An 18,213-nucleotide genomic window follows, 5' to 3' on the forward strand; every position below is an offset into this window, starting at 1 on the left:
ATTTGGCACACATATGGAGTTATGATACCAATGGGTAATTGTGGGGGGGGAGATGTAGAGGGTGTGTTAAAGCTGTGGCCCGGGGAGCACCAAAGGGCCCCCGGCTGAAGTCAGTGAAGGGCTCCAGATATCCACCTGTAGCACAACATATAATCTAATTAACGCGACGCAGAGGTCCTTCTCTTTTTTCTTTTTTCTTTTGGACACTCGGACGCCACCTTCTTTGAGCTTTGAGCGTGTTTTAGTGGTAACATGTTCACTCCTTTCTGGGTCTTATATCGACCTTTTCGTGTCAGATGCAACGTGATCACAAACAGTCAAAAATAATGTATAACTGTCGTCAGAGATGGAGAAAAAAATGTATTAATTTTACACTCATTTAGGATCCCAATGAATTATTTCACTGCTAACATTCTTTAAATCCGTCTGTGTGAGGATTGTCCATGCTTCTGCCATCGCTGGTATTTTCTATTTTTTTAAGAAGGATACAATTATAACGGAAAAATAATTTAAAGAGCTGCGTCATTGTGAGGAAACTCGAAACAAATTGTAGCATCTTAGATTTGGTTCTTGCCCGCCTTCAGTGCGCGTTTGCTTTGACAACTTGGGCCTATAGAGATACAGTCTCGACTCTTCGGCGTTGTTTGCCGCAGTCAAAGTGATTTCCTATCCCGGTAGTATAATGGATGTTTGTATATGTGAACACACTTCTGGGGGATTTATGGCGCGTTCTTCACATATTACATTTTACGAGCCCCACTGGTATAAACAGAAGCGAGCAGGGAGTGTAATAACGCAGTTTATGACAGGGAGAGCATTTTGGTTAAAGTCGCAGCTGGGACCCCCCCAAAAAAAGAATCCAGGACCCGCACCGACATCAAACCTTCAAACCATCTGAATATTCAGAGGCTCATGTGGAAATCTCAGGTTTGGAGGCAGGTATTGTGATTTTATTAATTGGTTTGAGCAAAAACGAGATGGGAAAGAAATAAACACGCGTGCTTTTGCGGTAGTGAAGCTTGTTTTATTGTGCTAAATTAATGAAAGAGGGGCGGGGACAGTTATAAAGCTATTATTTGGTTAAAATGCTGAAGCCCAGCAGCGAGCAGTGACAATCAAAAGTTTGAATTTGGCCTATAAGACGGATCCTCTCCAGCGCCTTCGGGGATCACAGTGAAATATTCATCTTTAGTATAGCTGCCTGATTGCCGTCAGAAATAGGAAGCCGGATGAATAACTAAATACCCCGTTAATAACACGTTCTCCATTCGATTTATTTTAATTTTATTTTTATCATTTTTTAAACGTATCTAATTTTCCTTCATAAACACGCGGCGCTGGTGTATAGTTTTTCCAGATTTCAGTTTCAATTCATTAAAATTACCGACACAATTGGTGATTGGATTTCACTATTGTTGCAACAATAGTGAAATCCAATGCGAATAAATTCTAAAATATTTGCAGTCGTGATTTTATTTTTCTGTGTTGATTTTTCTCATCTGGCTTACTTTCCACCAGAATTTCACGTTTCTCCCCGCGCTTTGCTCCGGACACTCCGAGACCGTGAGCGCGCGTTCCCAGGGCTGGAGGTCGCAGTTAATGTCTAAACCGGGTTAAAGATGCTCTCAGCTCGGCTTTGACCCGACACAGGGCCGGGGGCGGAGGGGTGATCCAGCGGTCAGCCTGTCTAAGATGAAAAAGTGAAACGACCTGAGAAAGAAAAGCCACATTTGAATGGCTTTACATCAGCGACCCATGCAGCTCTGGAAAAGAGACGGATTCATTTTAATCTCAGGGATTACGTGAACGGTTGTTGCAGTTTGTGGTCGGAGTTCTGAGCTGGAATCAGAAACGAGAAATCGATTGGTCAAAAATGATAAACGTGAAAGAAATAAGCCCCATAAAATAGATTCAAAATGTGGCACGCCTGCTGAAATATCCAGAAATCATTCGCTGTTTAGCAAATAGGAAAATTCGTGAGTCGATACCAAACCAATAATGGAAAAGGCTTTCAGGGACGTGATTAAACGGTCGTAAATAGAAATAATCAACATTTATTCTCATCTCTTTAAAAAAAAAAACCCGTATCGATTCGCTATTTTTGATAATAAGTAATGTTTAAACGCAAACCTTTAATTGCAAACTATAGCCTTCACATATCTATCTGCAGAAGAGAGAGAGAGAGAGAGAGAGAGAGAGAGAGAGAGAGAAGCGGTGAAACAATGGGCTCGCGTGAACTCTGGATGGTCCCCAGCGCGAGCCCCTGCGTGGCCCTGCGTGGCCCAGCGTGGCCCTGCGTGGCCCTGCGTGGCCCTGCGTGGCCCTGCGTGGCCCTGTCCAGCGCCAGGACTAATGGAACGGTGAACCAGCGGTCAACGCTTCTGATTGACCCTCTCCCGACCTGATGGCAGCTAGGCTACATTCTCCGAGAAGAATGCTCTTTCAGAAAGCGAAGCGTCTCTCAGTCGTTGTTGTTGTTGTTGTCCCTAAAAGGAGTCCGCCAAAGTTCAGGGATCAGTTCTAAAGGTGTGAGCTAATCATTCCAGTTTCCAGAGCCCCATTCAAGCGGGAGGGTTTAGGCTGGAATAATTGTGAAAAATGAAACTTTTAGGTCAAAGTCCCCCCCCCCCCCCCCCCTTTTTTTTTTATTTAGTCAAGACATGAATGAATTAATCGTCCTCAGACAGAATGGATTTGAGACCATTTGTGCTTCGCTGATCGGTGCCTTCAGTTTCATTATTCAAATCCAATCTATTAGAAATATTATAATGAAGCTAAAAAAAATGCTCCTTTGTGTTCATCCTTCTTGTTTAACATTTAGTCACTCTCACTTGAGTTGAAAGCTGAGCTGCTCCTCTCTGTCCAAGCAACCCAATGCTTTAGTTTAGCAACAAATGGTTTTCTCCGAGCCTGGGAACGCAGTCAGCAGAAAAGAGCTCTCTATCTATCTATCCATCCATCCATTATATTGATAACGTTTTATTTCATTTCTTCCACGCTGCACGGTGGATGAATTCTAACACTTCTTGCTGTGGGACTGTTAGAAATTCATTTCAGATCTAAATGAATTTTCACTTCAGGTGCCAAAATCACAAATCGCCATTCGATGCCAGTTTTTCTCAGTCGCTTTTCTCACATCAACATTTGCACAGCATTTCTCAAAACAATTAGTGCAAACTGCAAAGGATTAACCTGCAAAAGCACGTCACATGCTCAAAATGGACGGTCCATTCCTCAAAAGCAACTCTTCACTACTACTTGTACAGCCGTTTGAAAACGACAGTAAAGTTACACATTGCTGTAGTAAGGGGAGAAGCGACAGAGAAACTGTTATGCTGCAGCTTTTACACGCCGGAGGTCATTAACAAATGCTCCGAACTTTGGAAAACCCTCCAAATCTTACAGAAACGACAAACTCAAGACTCAAACCACAGGAGGCCATCAGTTTAACACGGCTCCTCGTGGGTGCTCGTCCCACCAAAGGTCACGCGTGCACGTGGTGCAGAGCAGAATGATGAATTATGACACGAGAGTCGTGTGCAAACACATTTTACACTCCTCATCCACCGCTGTTGCTAATGCTGGTCCTCTGTCATTGTTCACTCACTTGTTACACCGTGTAAAATAATAACTCAACTTTAGCTGCAGTGGAAGAGCAAGCTAACCCTCCTGGAATCCTGTAAATCACTCCCGCCGCCGCGGCACCAGATAGATTTCATGCAGATGTCCCAACAGTGTGCACCGCTGCAGCCTCCAGCCATGCAGCCTCCTGGGAGAGGGCCTTGTGTGCGTACAGTAATTACACTTATGTATCAGAATTAATGTAGTGTGTCCTAATGAGATATCGATGTCGAAAGCCTACACGTTACAGCACCATTAATCGTTTCAATAAATTAAACAATGACGTGGCTGCATGCCCTTCTTTATAAAAAATGATGAGAGGACTGGTCGAAGGGGCGGGTGTGGGGGGGGGGGGGCTTTGGCTGTATTATGATGCAGAGTCGTGATAAAATGTGTGAGCGCCTGAGTGTAAATCACTGTCAGCAACAGAAAGAAGTCATCAGCAGCCGGCCGTGAAGTCAGCCTTCGCCTATATATACCCTGTAGAACCGAATGTGTGTGGAGCTGCCTCAGTCACAGATTGGGTTCTAGGGGAGTCTATGGGCGATGACTAACCATCGATCAAAAGCCAGGAGAAGAGAAAGAGTGTTTCGCTTTTACGCTTTGGCTCTCTTTTATGCCCTTTTGATGCAAACATTCAATTAAGGCAACCGGCCGAATCGGATGGCACAGACGGAGCAGGATGATTCGTTCAATAGGATCACACTGATGAAGTCCTCTGGCTGCACCAAGCTGAATGCTGCTTAATTGACTATTGATCAAATGATAAAAATGTAAAAGTCGCTCTCCATAATAAGTTTAAACACAGTCTTGGGTACACGATGAAGGTTTTACTCCTGCTGCCCTCTATATGATCATAAATGATTGCATTTGGTGATACTTCAAGGCAGACAATAAACGTGTTGTTATGTGGATTCAAATGGAGCTTTAGTTATAAAGTGATTAAAAGTTATTGATGGGGAAAAAATGTATCAAATTTGCTTTGTTTTCTTTCAAATACAATTATCGACGCAAATATTCCCGGCATGAATTTTTTTTGCATCTTACTGGGTGGACGTTGGTTGTCTAGGAAACAAAGGGAAAGATGCTAAACCTGACCAAAAACAGAAGACATTTTTCCACCTGATTACTGATCTGGTATATCCGCCTTCACAGCAATTCATGATGAGCTCATCTGAAGGAATGACCCATGAGGCCAGACAGAAGCTATAGTTCAGTTTCACTCTATCAGCGATGCCAGAATCTTCAAACCCATTGCAACCTCTGCAGGAGCTTCTTTCCAGCCAAGCAAAATAATTTTCTTCCCCTCCTCTCTATTAGAGCTATTAACCTGTTTTGGAGGCGAGTCAGATCTTCATCCTCAGAGAGCAGCTGTATCCTCATGAAATCCCATGCATGGATGTAACACGGATTTATTATCTTTCCTCACTGCTGAGATTTCTTTTATTATTTAATTGGGAAGTAGCTTTTTTTGGGAGGGGGGGTGACAAAACAGTTCTTTTTTTTTTGCTCAGGGAACAAAACCATGACACTTTCTTCATGTGAGGCCTTAGCATTTAGCATATTCTCACTTATCTCCTTCACAATTTTCAGTTTTTTTTTACCCCTTCATTTTTCAGCCTTGTCTCATTTTCTCTTATTCAGTTTAATCTAAGATCATTTTTTAAGACAAGCCGTGCCCCCCCTCCCCTTTTTTTAAAGCTGTGTTGGTGGTGGGGAACGGGACACCTCAGGTTGACCCCAGCCTATAACAAAGCCAACTACTAGTCACTGTCTGGGAACCTTTTATCTCATTCTCTTATTGGAGGCCTTTCTGACCGGCCATGTTTTGTTGTCCAACCTTTGACTCCCCACAAGGCCAAATATGGACCAGCGGCCCCTCAATATGGACCAGATTATTTTTTCAGCTCCGGCCATCTGTGTGGGGGTGAAAGCCATTCAGCCAAAGTCATAAATCTACAAGCCATTGATTTTCAATAGGTGCTGCGTGTGGGAGGGGGCGGGGCCATAAAGAACCAATATAATTTATAACACCGAATCTATTGGGTATTAGATAGACAGACATACAGACAGAGAGCTAGATGGCGAGATAGATAGATAGAAAGTAAAATAAACAATCCATAAATAATAATTGTTCTCATTTTAACATTTTCCCTGCAGCAGACTTCATTAGCTCGATCTTGAACACTTTTGTTCCTTCAAATTATCCCATTAGGTCTGACATAAACAATCCGAAGTGTCGTACCTTATTGGCTAGCCGCGGGGTCACGTGGCCCGCGCGACCGTCCGTCTATTTGACAGCCGCAGGATGGCTTGATGCCAGAGGGGGAAAAAAGGAGACAGAGAGAAGGGAGAGAAGAAAAATTAGTATTCTCCGACCAGCCTCGCTATAAATCAATCATGGAGTCCTACGTGGTGAGCTGTAAATATGCTGAGCCGCAGTTCCCGCCTTGTGAAGAAGATTACAGTAATTTTAGTGACCAAGGGGGGTATTACAACAACAGCCCACAGGACAGCGGTAGTTATGGAGGAGGCTATCAGCCCATGCAGCCCCCTCCACCTCCATACGCGCCACAACAAACCGGGTGTCCCCCCTCTTTGCAGGGCCACCGCCGGGAGGATGGAGAGGTCCCCTCGCAGCAGCACCAAGGTGCGTCCTTCCCAGGCTGCAGGGAGCCAGACGCGCCCTGCAAGGACAGGCTTTCTGTGGGGGACCTGCAGTGCCAGGCGTGGATGACCTGTCCAAAAGCCGCTCAGGTGCAGAGGAAAGCGGCCTGTCAGGGCAGAGACAAGCCGCCCATTGTTGTCTACCCATGGATGAAGAAAGTGCACATCGCTCACGGTGAGATAAGCTCTTCAACCGTTTAAATCGTTTAATCTCCCTATCATTTCATTTGATCTGATTCCCGATGGTGCATGTTGAGTTTTATTTTTTTTCTCTCCTTTCTTTCCTCCATTCTTTCTTTCTTTCTTTTGTCCATTTGTGAGCACCGTTTTTGTTGTTGAGTTATTTATGATCTTAGTGAGAGTCAGGGAGAATTACAACCCCTATAAAGGTTTATGGCCCCGCCACGGCGCATGTGTATGCGCGTGTGCGCGAGAGAGAAATTGCGTGTCGTTAGTGCATGTGCACCGTTGCAGCCAGCAAACATGAAAGTAAACATCTTCTTAGAGCTTTTTCCCAGAGCATCGCAAATGGAGATAATCGCCTCATTATTAAATAAAAAAATAAGAAAAATAACGTTAAAATAAACCGAGATTATATTCTGGTACGAACAGGACATTTATGTTAGGCTATATTTATTCTAATTTAATTACAGTTGTGTAATTGCACTTGTCTAATATAGTAATTATTATTGAAAATAAAATACAATCCTTTTATACCCTCCCTAATATCTTTCTCGTTTCTTGATTTTAACAGTTAACCCGAACCACGTGGGCCCGGAGCCGAAGCGGCTACGGACGGCGTACACGCGCCAGCAGGTCCTGGAGCTGGAGAAGGAGTTCCACTTCAACCGGTACCTGACGCGCCGCCGCCGCGTGGAGGTGGCCCACGCGCTGTGTCTCTCCGAGCGGCAGGTGAAGGTGTGGTTCCAGAACCGGCGCATGCGCTGGAAGAAAGACAACAAGCTGCCGAACACCAAAGGGAAAAGCAAGAACAAGAAAACAACGGACAGCATTCACAGCGACGACGGCGGGAGGGCGGTGAGAACGGGCTGAGAGCGGTTCTGATAAACGGGTCCAGGATGAAACATTTAACAGCTTTAAACATACAGCCTGAATGAGTTTTTATTTTATTATTATCTATAATTTTATTATGCTTATATTTGAACTTTTGGTTTTCCAAACTTTGTTGTGAGGCTGCATCCAATTCTAATATTTAATTCATGAATGTATTCGAGTTTTTAGAGAAATTTCCCGTTAGGAAAATCTTTCTTTATTAGTCAGCCATTATTAAAGGCGCAACAGAAGAGTGCCTATAGTTGCAAACGGCACCCTGTGTGGTGAACGGATCGCGTCTTTTGGATAAAACAGGGTTTTATTTTTACAGGGTAAACATATACAGGGTTTTATAGCTATACCTAAAAGATGACAAAGCCTATAACTTATAAATATGCACATCACCAAAAAGTTGTTTCCACGAACTGGCGCTTAAAAGGACAAACAGAGGAGCTGGATTTGCTCGCGGATGAATTGCGGAATGGTTTGACAAATAACGTTTTAGCTTTAATTTTGTACATAAAGGATCATCCAAACATGATAGGATAAGTAGCCATATCTTTCTTTTTCCAAATTATTTTAAGTATGAATAAACTTCTAAATAATTTAGGGAGGAAGTCATACATTTTTACAGGAAATGTCAAATCAGACCTTTTTTTTAAATGTAATTTTTATTGATGCAAGACGCGGAAATATTTTCTCAGGGTTACAGGGTTTCATCGAACTAAGATTTCTGACACGTTTACTATTTGATTCAGCAACGAGAGGTTTGAATTGATCCCGTCTGAAATAGCTTGATGGCTTTTTGCATTTAAGAATATGTAATAATATGCGCATGATTTCTATTCCAGCCTACGCCGGTGCTTATTTTTTTATCTGTTGTTTAGAAGAACATTTTATACTTTGTAGTGAGCAACATTTCTGTTCTTTTTTGTATTTTTACATATGTGTTTAAAATAAACGAAAAAAAATCACGTAAGAATTTTATATGTGGAAATGTTTAATAAACTGCTTAGACGATGAAAAAGGAAAATAATTCAAACACCGAAACAAAATTATTTTGTCGTCTCTATCCCTCACTCTGTCGAACACACACACACACACACAAACACACACCATCTGTGTCTGTTGTGAATTTATCAACGGAAGTGACGTACAGAATTACGCGGAACATGTTTCGTGAATGAAATGTAAAGTGGTGAATCATTCGCCTCAAAGATCGGCAATTAGGAAAATAAGAATATTTGAATAAAAGTAGATTACCAAACATTGAAGGCAGAAAATATTTGATACGCGATGTGTGTCAAATATCGGTAGACATTTAGAAGCGGAGAAGATTATATTATATTGTGTGAAATTATTTTACATACGTATACATTTTCAAGATTCAAGATTCAAGATTCAAGATACTTTATTGTCATTATGCGAGCATAATAAAATCGTGAGAAGGCCCACGGCTTAAGGCACACATCATAACAAACTAAATTCTCTCTCTTAAGAAACAATATATATACACACAGAGATTGTGAGAATCACAGGCAGTAGTGCAAAATGGCAACAGCAGCAACAGGGCCGGCATAAAGTGCAAAATAGCAGCAGCAGCAACAGGGCCGGCATAAAGTGTCCCAGATCGCTACAAGGGAACGATTGCTTTCACAGCTCGGGGGAAGAAGCTGTTTCTGAGCCTCGTAGTGCTGCTTCTTATTGTCCTGAACCGCTTCCCTGATGGAAGCGGGACAAACAGTCTGTGGCTCGGGTGGGTGGGGTCTGTGGAGATGCGTCTGGCCCTCCTCTGGACTCTGGAGGTGTAAACAGAGTCCAAATCAGGCAGACGGTGACCCACAATCCCCTGAGCTGTCCTCACCACCCGTGATAGGTCCTTCCTGTCCTGCGCCGTGCAGCTGCCGTACCACACGGTCGCACTGAGACACAGGATGCTCTCTATCGTGGCCCGGTATAACTTTGCAAGCAACGCAGAGGAGAGTCCAGCCCGCTTCAGCTTCCTGAGGAAGAAGAGCCGTTGCTGGGCCTTCTTCACCAGGTGTCTGGTGTTGAGTGTCCAGGAGAGGTCAGAGGAGATGTGGATGCCCAGGAATTTAATGTTCTCTACACGCTCCACTGCTTCCCCTCGTATGCACAGGGGGGCGTGTTCAGTCTTCCTGGACCTCCTGTAGTCCACTATGACCTCCTTGGTCTTGCTGGTGTTCAGAACAAGGCTGTTTTAGCAGGCATTACACGCCGGATCTTATTAATTATGCGCGCTTTTTACGCGTTGGTTACGCACAGGGTTGGGACGACTTCTCTTACTCTGCCTCTATGAAATAAATCCTTCTCTTTGTCTTTGTGCGTGATTGTGGGGGTGGGGCGTGTGGGGTTAAGGGCAGGGGAAATGAGAGGCATTCATCGGTGACTTCCGGTCGAGACAGGGTTAAATGTGCAGCAACTGGCCTGATGTGCGCAACAACAACTATTCACACACACACACGCACGCGCACACACACACATATATACATAAATAAATAAATGTGTAATTAATGAATCTATATATTATTTACTTAATTCATCAATTAATTAATTAATATCTAAGCTAAACTAAGATAAACTAAGCTAATAAACTAAAATAATATTTTGCCATCAGCTGTGTACTGCGACTTGTACTCGTTGTGTGGTAAACATGATGGAGATGTTTATCTTGATGGGTTTAATGTCTGCCTGCCTCAGACGTCACATCACCGCCTGCCTTTTGTGCTGTTTACCAGTGGTAAAGCAAGACCGCCCCCTGCTGATGGCAGTAAGTACCGCAGCTCAGAAGACAAAACTCCGGATTATTCTTTTAGAACAGGATCAGGATAACAATCTTCATGATAATATTTCGAGTGAAGTGAATATATCATTAAAAGCGTATCAGTAAATGATCAATACCTGCCCAACTCTAACAGTTTGCAAGATTACAAAAGAGAGATCCCTGAATTCAGGAGCCTATATTTTCAGGCTTAACGCTTTGTCTAAATTATACCAGATTCCACGATGGGCTCTTCCTGTCGGCAAACGATATATTTGATCACCCTACAAATAAACAGGAGAGAAATTTGCACGCTGTAAAGCTCAGACAAATGTACCACCTATGACCAGCTGAAGAGGAACTAGTCTCAGACACACTTACTCCTCCGGACAACAATCGCGGTCGGACCAGTCGGTGTCTGCAGAGCAAGCTGTTGCCCTTACACTTGAATGCGGTGGACCCGACCTCGTCTTATTATTACTGCTATTTCACCAGAGCAATGTCTCTTGCGGCAGAGGCGTTCGTGTCCCAGATGGCAGGTAAAGCGTCGACTGGATTCAGTGTTTCAATTATTGTATTTTAGCTGCATTTAGCCATTTAACATCAGCTATTGTTTTCAGCAACGCATATCATCCTCGTTGCCATTTAACAGTGCCGTGATTGTCCACCTTTTTTCTGTTTCTACTGTTTCGCTATGTTTCCCAAATGGCTAACATAGCGTTTAGATTATATAAAGGCTAACGCTAATAATATAGTTTACCGGATTTATTTTTCAAGAACAAGAAGGTATAAAATATAAGAAGGATCAGTTCGGGGGGGGGGGGGGGGGGGGGTCATATCGATAAGAGTGGTTCCGAGTTAGAGTTATTTAGTCCTCAAATGAAATGTGGCTACTAGCCTTCTAGCCATTTCTTCTTCTCTCAACAATGAATGCTCGTCAGCACCAACATGCTCAGGGCTGCTACCAGTGGCGCGAAGGGGTATTGCAACAACAACAGCCTGGTAAAACTACTCTAGGCCGTCGTGGGACAGCTCCCGTCCATCAGCAACAACAGTACATTTGGAAATAGAATACCATTTATGCCAGACTGGATTTTTAAAACGGGCTGTATGGAGTTTACTTGCATATCATGGATGTAAAAAAAAAATCTAATCGCTATAAATTTGTCAGGCACTGATTAACCCAACTGAAAGTAGAAAAGCTATGCATGGCTAAATAGCAGGACTTGTGCCCTTCTGTGTTTGACATTGACAGCTGCTGAGCCCTGGCCGGAAACTGCAACCTTGTACCAACCCCTGAAGGGTAAGTGAATATTTTTTCCAAAATGGAGGAAGATTCTGGATTGCCGCTATAATGAAATGACTGTTTTTTATGTGCGTTATTTTGTTTCTGTATTTGACAGAGGATCAGATTCTACTGTCGGACTGCGCGTCATCTCTTGCTGTTCAGGTGACCTTCTGTACTCGGATAAATTTAATGACGCGTCTTAAAAGACTGAATGGATTTTAGATTAGTTAATCGACTTGCTTATGAATGAATACTGGCAGTACTAACTGACCATCACCTTGTCTCACCTGTACAGGCCTACCTCAGGATGTGCGGCCTACCTGTGCGGGTGGTCAGCAGAGTAAATGCTGAATACATGTCACCTTCCGGTCTGCGCTATTGTTGTTTTCAATGAGTGAATGTCATCATATAGCAAAAAGAATTAAAGCCAAATGTATTGACAATAATAACTAAATATATGTATTATAAAATATGACTTTGAACTTCTCAGTCCATGTTTATTGATCGGCCTCCCTGCCGTGCTTCCCTGGAGACACAGAATTCTATGATTTGACCGGATATGCCGGATTTCTAATGGTTTTTTTTGTTGTATCATTGTAGGCAGGATTCCCTTTATCCACGTAGGGAACCAGGTCGTTTCAGAATTGGGGCCAATAGTACAATTCACCAAAGCTAAGGTGTGCTTTATTACATCTATTAAGACTTTTTATTACCAGCCTATAGCATGGATGTCATTTTCTAGATTTATTACCCATGTGGGTGAATCAGCCGACTCCTTACTTAGAAAATAAAAGCTTTGATTTAAGATGAGAAGTAAGCTACATTTCTTTCTTTTTTGCATTCTCAGGGTCATTGTCTGAGCGACGGCTTAGATGATGTTCAGAGAGCTGAAATGAAAGCGTACATGGAGCTGGTCAACAACATGCTGCTTAGTGCTGAGGTACACACACACACACACACACTCAGTACCATGTAACTAAGATGCAGAACCTCAACGTAGCTGTTTACAGTTCTCCTTGATATCCTCTAATTCAAGTCTCCCCCTTCAGTTGTACATCCAGTGGTGTGATGACGCTACGGCTGCTGAGGTGAGCATATTTATCTTGAGCTTCTTAAAACCTGACAGTGATTTTGTATTATTTTCCTTAATCGTATGTACCGTATGTGTTTTTTTTAATTTTATTCGTTAGATATCCCGCCCCAGATATAGCAGCCCTTACTCATGGCCTCTCAGTAACATCCTGGCCTATCAGAAACAGTGGGAGGTTCGCAGAAAGATGAACGCCATTGGCTGGGGAGGAAAAACATTGGAGCAGGTTAGCATGTTTGACATGCTTCAGAAATGTGGGTCATGCTGTTCCAGGTGCATCATTCAAAGTTGTTTTTTTGTCTTGTGTGTTTTAGGTTTATGAGAATGTGAGTCAGTGCTGCCAGGCTCTCTCCCAGAGGCTCGGAACACAACCATACTTCTTTAACAAACAGTACGTATCGGTCTCTATCTATCCAGTGTCTTTTTCTCAGTCTGCCATCGCAGCTGAATTACAATAGATCACGATAGCATCGTGAGGAGGGAGATTCTTCAGAGTCCTCAGCTCTGCAGCAGACATTGTGAGCGTTCAATCCAAAAATCAACTACTTTACCTTGACTTTAGCACCACCTTTAGGTGGGAAACAGCTATGACATTCCAATCTGTGAATTAAACTTCTGTAGAAAATAGATTTAGTTGCATACTATGCATTAAGATGATTAATGTCGTGATTTCTTTACGGTTGCAGTTTTAACTTCTTGAAGAAGTGGGTGAAGGCATTTTTTTCAACTAATTAACTAAAGTAGATCTTTGTCTTTGAATGTCTGTGTTTTAGTCCTACAGAACTGGATGCCTTGGTGTTCGGTCACCTCTTCACTATACTCACCACCAGACTGACCAACACAGAGCTGGCCGAGAGGATCAAGAGCAACAGCAACCTGCTCTCCTTCTGCAGGCGAATCGAACAGACCTACTTTGAAGCCAAGAGCTCTTGAAGGATGTAAAATAACCCCTATGAGCTATAATCTCAATCTGCACATTCTCTCTTTCCCCGTCATTCCCTCACTGTAGTGCTGAAAGCTGCTTGTATCACATAAAAGCTTGTCCCGTTCTTAGTGTTTACTTTCTGCTTCATACTTGTAGATTAGATTCGATTAGAGTTTCAGAGGAGCTGGTTCTGTAAAGGATTGAGATCCTCAACATAGATAAATATGCCAGGCAGCGGTTGATGCTAAAACTCCACGTATGGCTAACCCCAGAGTATTATAAAATGAGTGTGAACATTATTCTTTGCATGTACGGGCTTTCATCGAAAGATGATGTTCACTTTGAAAGCTGAAAAACAAACCAGGATATCTTCAAACCATTTCTGATCCCACAAATCAATGTGCTTTGTCCCCAGCCTTTGAAATTAGATTTTCATCTAGCGTTGAAATATATAGTGTCAAAATGTGCACGGATAAGCTGTATGAACACGAAGTAAATCCAAGATGTAATAAATGCTTCCTGTCTGAAAGGAAATAGAAGTTAAACACAGAAGAACTGGCACTACTCAGTCTGATCGGCCTTGCTGTTTTAGCTGGATTACTTCTGGAAGACAAAGGAAGAACCCACGGAGCCTTTATATTTCTTTACTAAAGTGAATTAATGATATTTATGATAGTTGTGAACTGGCCTGTGAAGCCTAGGATTAGACTTGTATTTATACTGTCTTGCTTTATTTCATTGTTCTTACATCTGAAGCACTGAAGTGTGTCGCAGTGCAAACAGAAGCAGCCACAAACTGTCACGAATGTCAGCCTTTCACAAAGCTAGCAGATTTTTATTTCAGGAGTGTGTAAGAACCCCGTCTGTTTCGTAAACTCACCTTTTCATCTGTACAAAAATACTTGGATGCCATGATCGTGAAAAGGATGTGATTAATTGCTTAGTTTGTTTTTGTGTGTGAAATGAAAGTGCCTGCAAAATAAAAAATAAATCTAAACATACCGAGTTGATATGAAATATGTCATAGAAATGTGTAACGAGTATCACGAGTGTGCCATTGTTTTTTAGATTTGTTATAGAAATAAAAGTGTATCAGGTAATAAAATCACCCCAACATGACCTTCAAAAGGAGCAACATTCATAACAGTCTTGGTGAGCAATTAATCATAACATTCAGCTAAAGTCAAATTAAACCCATAAAATCAGATCTTAAAAGAACACAACTTGAGGAAGGAACCAATGGAATCTCTCTGCACTCTGTCTCAGAGTTCATGAGCTTGTTTCTGCCTCCAGGGTTCAGACGAACTCGGGTAATATCTCCTCACCTCTGACTGCCCTCCTGTTGAGGAGCGTGTGTGTCAGAGACAGACATAGTAAGTATCTTCCACGTTTCCTGTGAGGTCAGACCGTGACCTTTGTACTTCTGGGAGCTATGACATCATGAGTGATGGCCTGACGTCGCGCAGTCAGAGTTCATCAGTCAGACAACATCCAGAGGGACCAGAAGACATAAATAGAGAGTCTCTGAAGACGTTTGCTTTGCAGGTCTGCGCAGTTTCACATTGCAGAATGCTAATTTATATATTCGTTGTTGAATGTCAAAGATGAAACGGACTGTGAGAATGTTTTTTGAGGCGTGCTTTTAGTGATGCTGGATTAACAGGCTTTATATTGCAGCCACTCAGACTACATGCAGGGAGAGTCTGTGGAGAGCCATCATTCAAAATGAGCCATGGTCCTCTGACCTCTCTGTTGTCTTTGCGATGCATTCAAAAACACCGCGCCTGCTTTCAGTAGACCCAGCTTCCCTCCAATCCTTTGGGTTAACAGAGTGCCTACTTTAATCAAGTCAAGATTATCAAGACAGGAAACCGTCCTGGGGCGTGTGGCCGCCGGGAGACCAGAGGTAATTGCTTTGAGGTATTTTTAATTAATCACAAAATGAAAATGCATCCATTATCTGCTCACCCTTCATGCTGATGAAAGGTTTGGTGAGCCCAGCAGCTGCAGTGAAGGTTTTAGTTTAAAAAAACCAAAAAGGCTTGTATATAAATTTATATAAAGGAGGTGTATTAATTGGTTTTCAGATCTCATGTTGAAAATTTGAAGCTTTGCCAGCTGTTCAGGGAAATGCTGTTTAGTGAAGTTCTGTAAATAATTTATGAAGTAGGAAACAGGGGAATTAAGAGTGAAGAGGCAATGATGGGTTCATTTTTGGTTGAACTATTTAACCTTTAATGTCAGTCTGAACCTGACATTAACTCTCTCTCGCTACAGATTACATTGTCATCAGCAAACATCATCATCCATGAAGACTCCTGTCCAATCTCATCCACCACCCTGTCCCGTACCACTGCAGAGGAGGAACGTCTCATAACCGATCCTGGATGTCATCCCGCCTCCGCCTTGAACTCATCTGCTATTCCCACTGCACACGTCAGAGCGTCACACTGAGCGTTCTCGAAATCCACACACATTACAAATTCTTCTGGCCTTCTCTCCTCCCTCTCTAGCAACATTAAGTCTGTGCTGACATCTGTTGTGCTTTTTCATATTCCTCCTCCTCCCACGCGCTTCAGGAATCCTCTCAGTTTCCAATGTTTTACTAAATTAAAAAAAAATCAGATTTATGAAACGCCATTGTCATTTCTCCTTAATATTTCCATGCCTCCACCCTGGATATCATCTGGACCACCAAATCTCCTTGTCTTCCTTTTTCTCACAGGAAAATCGCTTCACCGTCATCCACTTCCACCATGAACTTCACATTAAAACCCAGCAGCTTTACCACAGCGTAATAAGAAAATATGTCTTGCAATGAATGAATTAAATCTAATATTTTTTTCAAACGTCTACATTGAGCACATCTACTGCCAGAGTACGAAATCCACATGCTGTAATTGCGGACTGTGTCCAGCAGGGGGAAGCACGACCACAGAAAAGGTGGACTCGCAAAATGAGTAAAATGTTGTGCACTTGTGGGTTAATTTCAGACAAAATCAGAAACATCTGACAGAAAAAGTGACAGGAAACACTTTCAGAGATTGGTTGTATAAATGGGTGGATTTTCATTCCGCAGCCAGTATGTTGCGCAGCTGGCTGTACTGGTTATTCTGGGCAGGGGGGGGGTAATGCGTGCTGAGCTATCATGCAACAACATGACAAAACAAACAGATTAATTAGGTGGAGATGCAGAGTCTGAACACATATTTCATGTTTTAATTCTTTTGTGTATTTACTGTGGTAAAATATCAAACATATTGGGTCACATACGGGTTGGATTAGTCACGTCGCTAAATAGCAAATTTGTTTTCTCTCTGTCTAACAGCCTGCAGTGATACATTATAGTTAATATCATCTAATCATCATGAGTAGGAAGTAAGTCAAAGACATAATTTAATAACTGTAATGAAGGGAATAAATTGCATGCATGGGTTTATATCACATACTGGTTTCTTGTAGGTTTCTGCAACATCTTTACACAGATACACATGTGATGCATGTTGAAGGGGCGTTAAACCAAAAAAAACAAGAGTTTTTGTTTGTGAACTTGGACGTGTTCCTGTGCTGTGATGAGAGGCGCCATGTCATACTGTAACTGGAGGCAAATAATTAGTTGGATTATCAGGATGAGTTGTAATAAATAATCTGGACTTTATGAGACAGAGAGAGGAGAAGATTTTATCTGGTGGGTGTGGGAAAGCTTATATACGTAAATCTGCATGCTGCATATTTCTTCTTAATTTGATAAAACCAATGAAATCAGGCATCATTGGGGCTGTGATCCAGTACATCTATAATCTCATTCACTTAAACAGAATCCGAGGGACGTCTCAGATCAAAGCACAGGGACTGTTTTGGTGATTTAGAGGCTACAAACACACCAGAGGATAAATTTTAACATGATATTACCATTCTGGTATTTTAAAAAAAAATGTTGTGATAAAATATGACATGGCATCATCCACTACATTCACTGTGATTTACCACCAGCCTGCCAAGAGTTGACACAATGACAACCCTGTAGAATACCCTGCCCTTCTCCACCTCGCATTACACACCCGTGGCAAGAAATCAAAAACCATTTGCAAGCAGATATATTCAGGGAGCAAAGCCAAATGAGTCCTCTCAGTGAAGGGTTATGAATGCTTCCGAAAATGCCCCAAACTCTGTTAGAAGATGAAAATAAGGAGAAAAATACAGACAAATTGAGCAAAAAATAAATAAGAAATACAGATGTTTATAATGGTGTGAAAATAATGCAGAATAAATCTTAGATGGAAACTTAATGTCACTCTTCTCTGAAAAGTTACTGCAGCAAACTCAGTCGCGTCTGTCATGCAGTCTGTTGTGGCTGAACAATTACCGACTCCCATCATCAGCATATTGTTTTTAAGGCAGCTGAAATTCCTCTGAAGTTTTTCACACTAAATATGAGCAAATGTTTAGCTTTCCTTTTTTGCACATGAATTCCAGACAACGCTCCGTTAATTTGCTCCTCCAGGCCTGTTCATTAGTCGTGAAGTGAGAAGAGGGAATTCTGCAAAAGTAAAGATGCAATGGGGGTGCATTATGGGAAATGTAGGAACTAGCAGCCCTGTTATTCAGCCCGTTCAAGGTGGGACAGCTGCAGTTGTTTTGTGCCATGTTCTGTATAAATGTCACAAAGCGGTAGTGGTGGGAGGGCGGCATCATTGCTTTGCCTCTGAGCCGCTAGCAGAGTTAGCATAGCATCTTAGGACAAGGCGTGGGACAGATTGGGCGGCACTTTTATGCCAATATATGAT

The 18,213-nt window shown here is 42.3% G+C and overlaps 2 protein-coding genes across 2 annotated transcripts; both read left to right on the plus strand.

The window, feature by feature from the left end:
- The first annotated feature begins 6,021 nt into the window (after window positions 1-6,021).
- LOC137896116 (homeobox protein Hox-D4b-like) lies at window positions 6,022-7,341 on the plus strand. Its single transcript, XM_068741644.1, has 2 exons — window positions 6,022-6,463; window positions 7,043-7,341. Exons 1-2 carry the CDS (start codon window positions 6,022-6,024, stop codon window positions 7,339-7,341), a joined length of 741 nt encoding a protein of 246 aa, XP_068597745.1.
- Window positions 7,342-10,622: 3,281 nt separating this feature from the next.
- On the plus strand, window positions 10,623-14,414 carry mtx2 (metaxin 2). The gene is made up of 10 exons (XM_068741032.1): window positions 10,623-10,662; window positions 11,379-11,426; window positions 11,527-11,573; window positions 11,707-11,779; window positions 12,012-12,088; window positions 12,259-12,351; window positions 12,461-12,499; window positions 12,602-12,727; window positions 12,816-12,892; window positions 13,275-14,414. Exons 1-10 carry the CDS (start codon window positions 10,623-10,625, stop codon window positions 13,432-13,434), a joined length of 780 nt encoding a protein of 259 aa, XP_068597133.1. The 3' UTR covers window positions 13,435-14,414.
- Window positions 14,415-18,213: the final 3,799 nt, after the last annotated feature.

The sequence above is a fragment of the Brachionichthys hirsutus genome, chromosome 7 (assembly GCF_040956055.1).
Source record: "Brachionichthys hirsutus isolate HB-005 chromosome 7, CSIRO-AGI_Bhir_v1, whole genome shotgun sequence".
Classification (NCBI taxonomy): Eukaryota; Metazoa; Chordata; class Actinopteri; order Lophiiformes; family Brachionichthyidae; genus Brachionichthys; species Brachionichthys hirsutus.

Bases quoted from the DNA above. Each gene is read 5' to 3' on its own strand.
- LOC137896116 (XM_068741644.1), top strand. From the start codon at position 6,022: ATGGAGTCCTACGTGGTGAGCTGTAAATATGCTGAGCCGCAGTTCCCG. The intron at 6,464-7,042 runs GTGAGATAAGCT...TGATTTTAACAG, and splicing joins GAAAGTGCACATCGCTCACG to TTAACCCGAACCACGTGGGC.
- mtx2 (XM_068741032.1), top strand. From the start codon at position 10,623: ATGTCTCTTGCGGCAGAGGCGTTCGTGTCCCAGATGGCAG. The intron at 10,663-11,378 runs GTAAAGCGTCGA...TGACATTGACAG, and splicing joins GTTCGTGTCCCAGATGGCAG to CTGCTGAGCCCTGGCCGGAA. The intron at 12,500-12,601 runs GTGAGCATATTT...TTTATTCGTTAG, and splicing joins ATGACGCTACGGCTGCTGAG to ATATCCCGCCCCAGATATAG.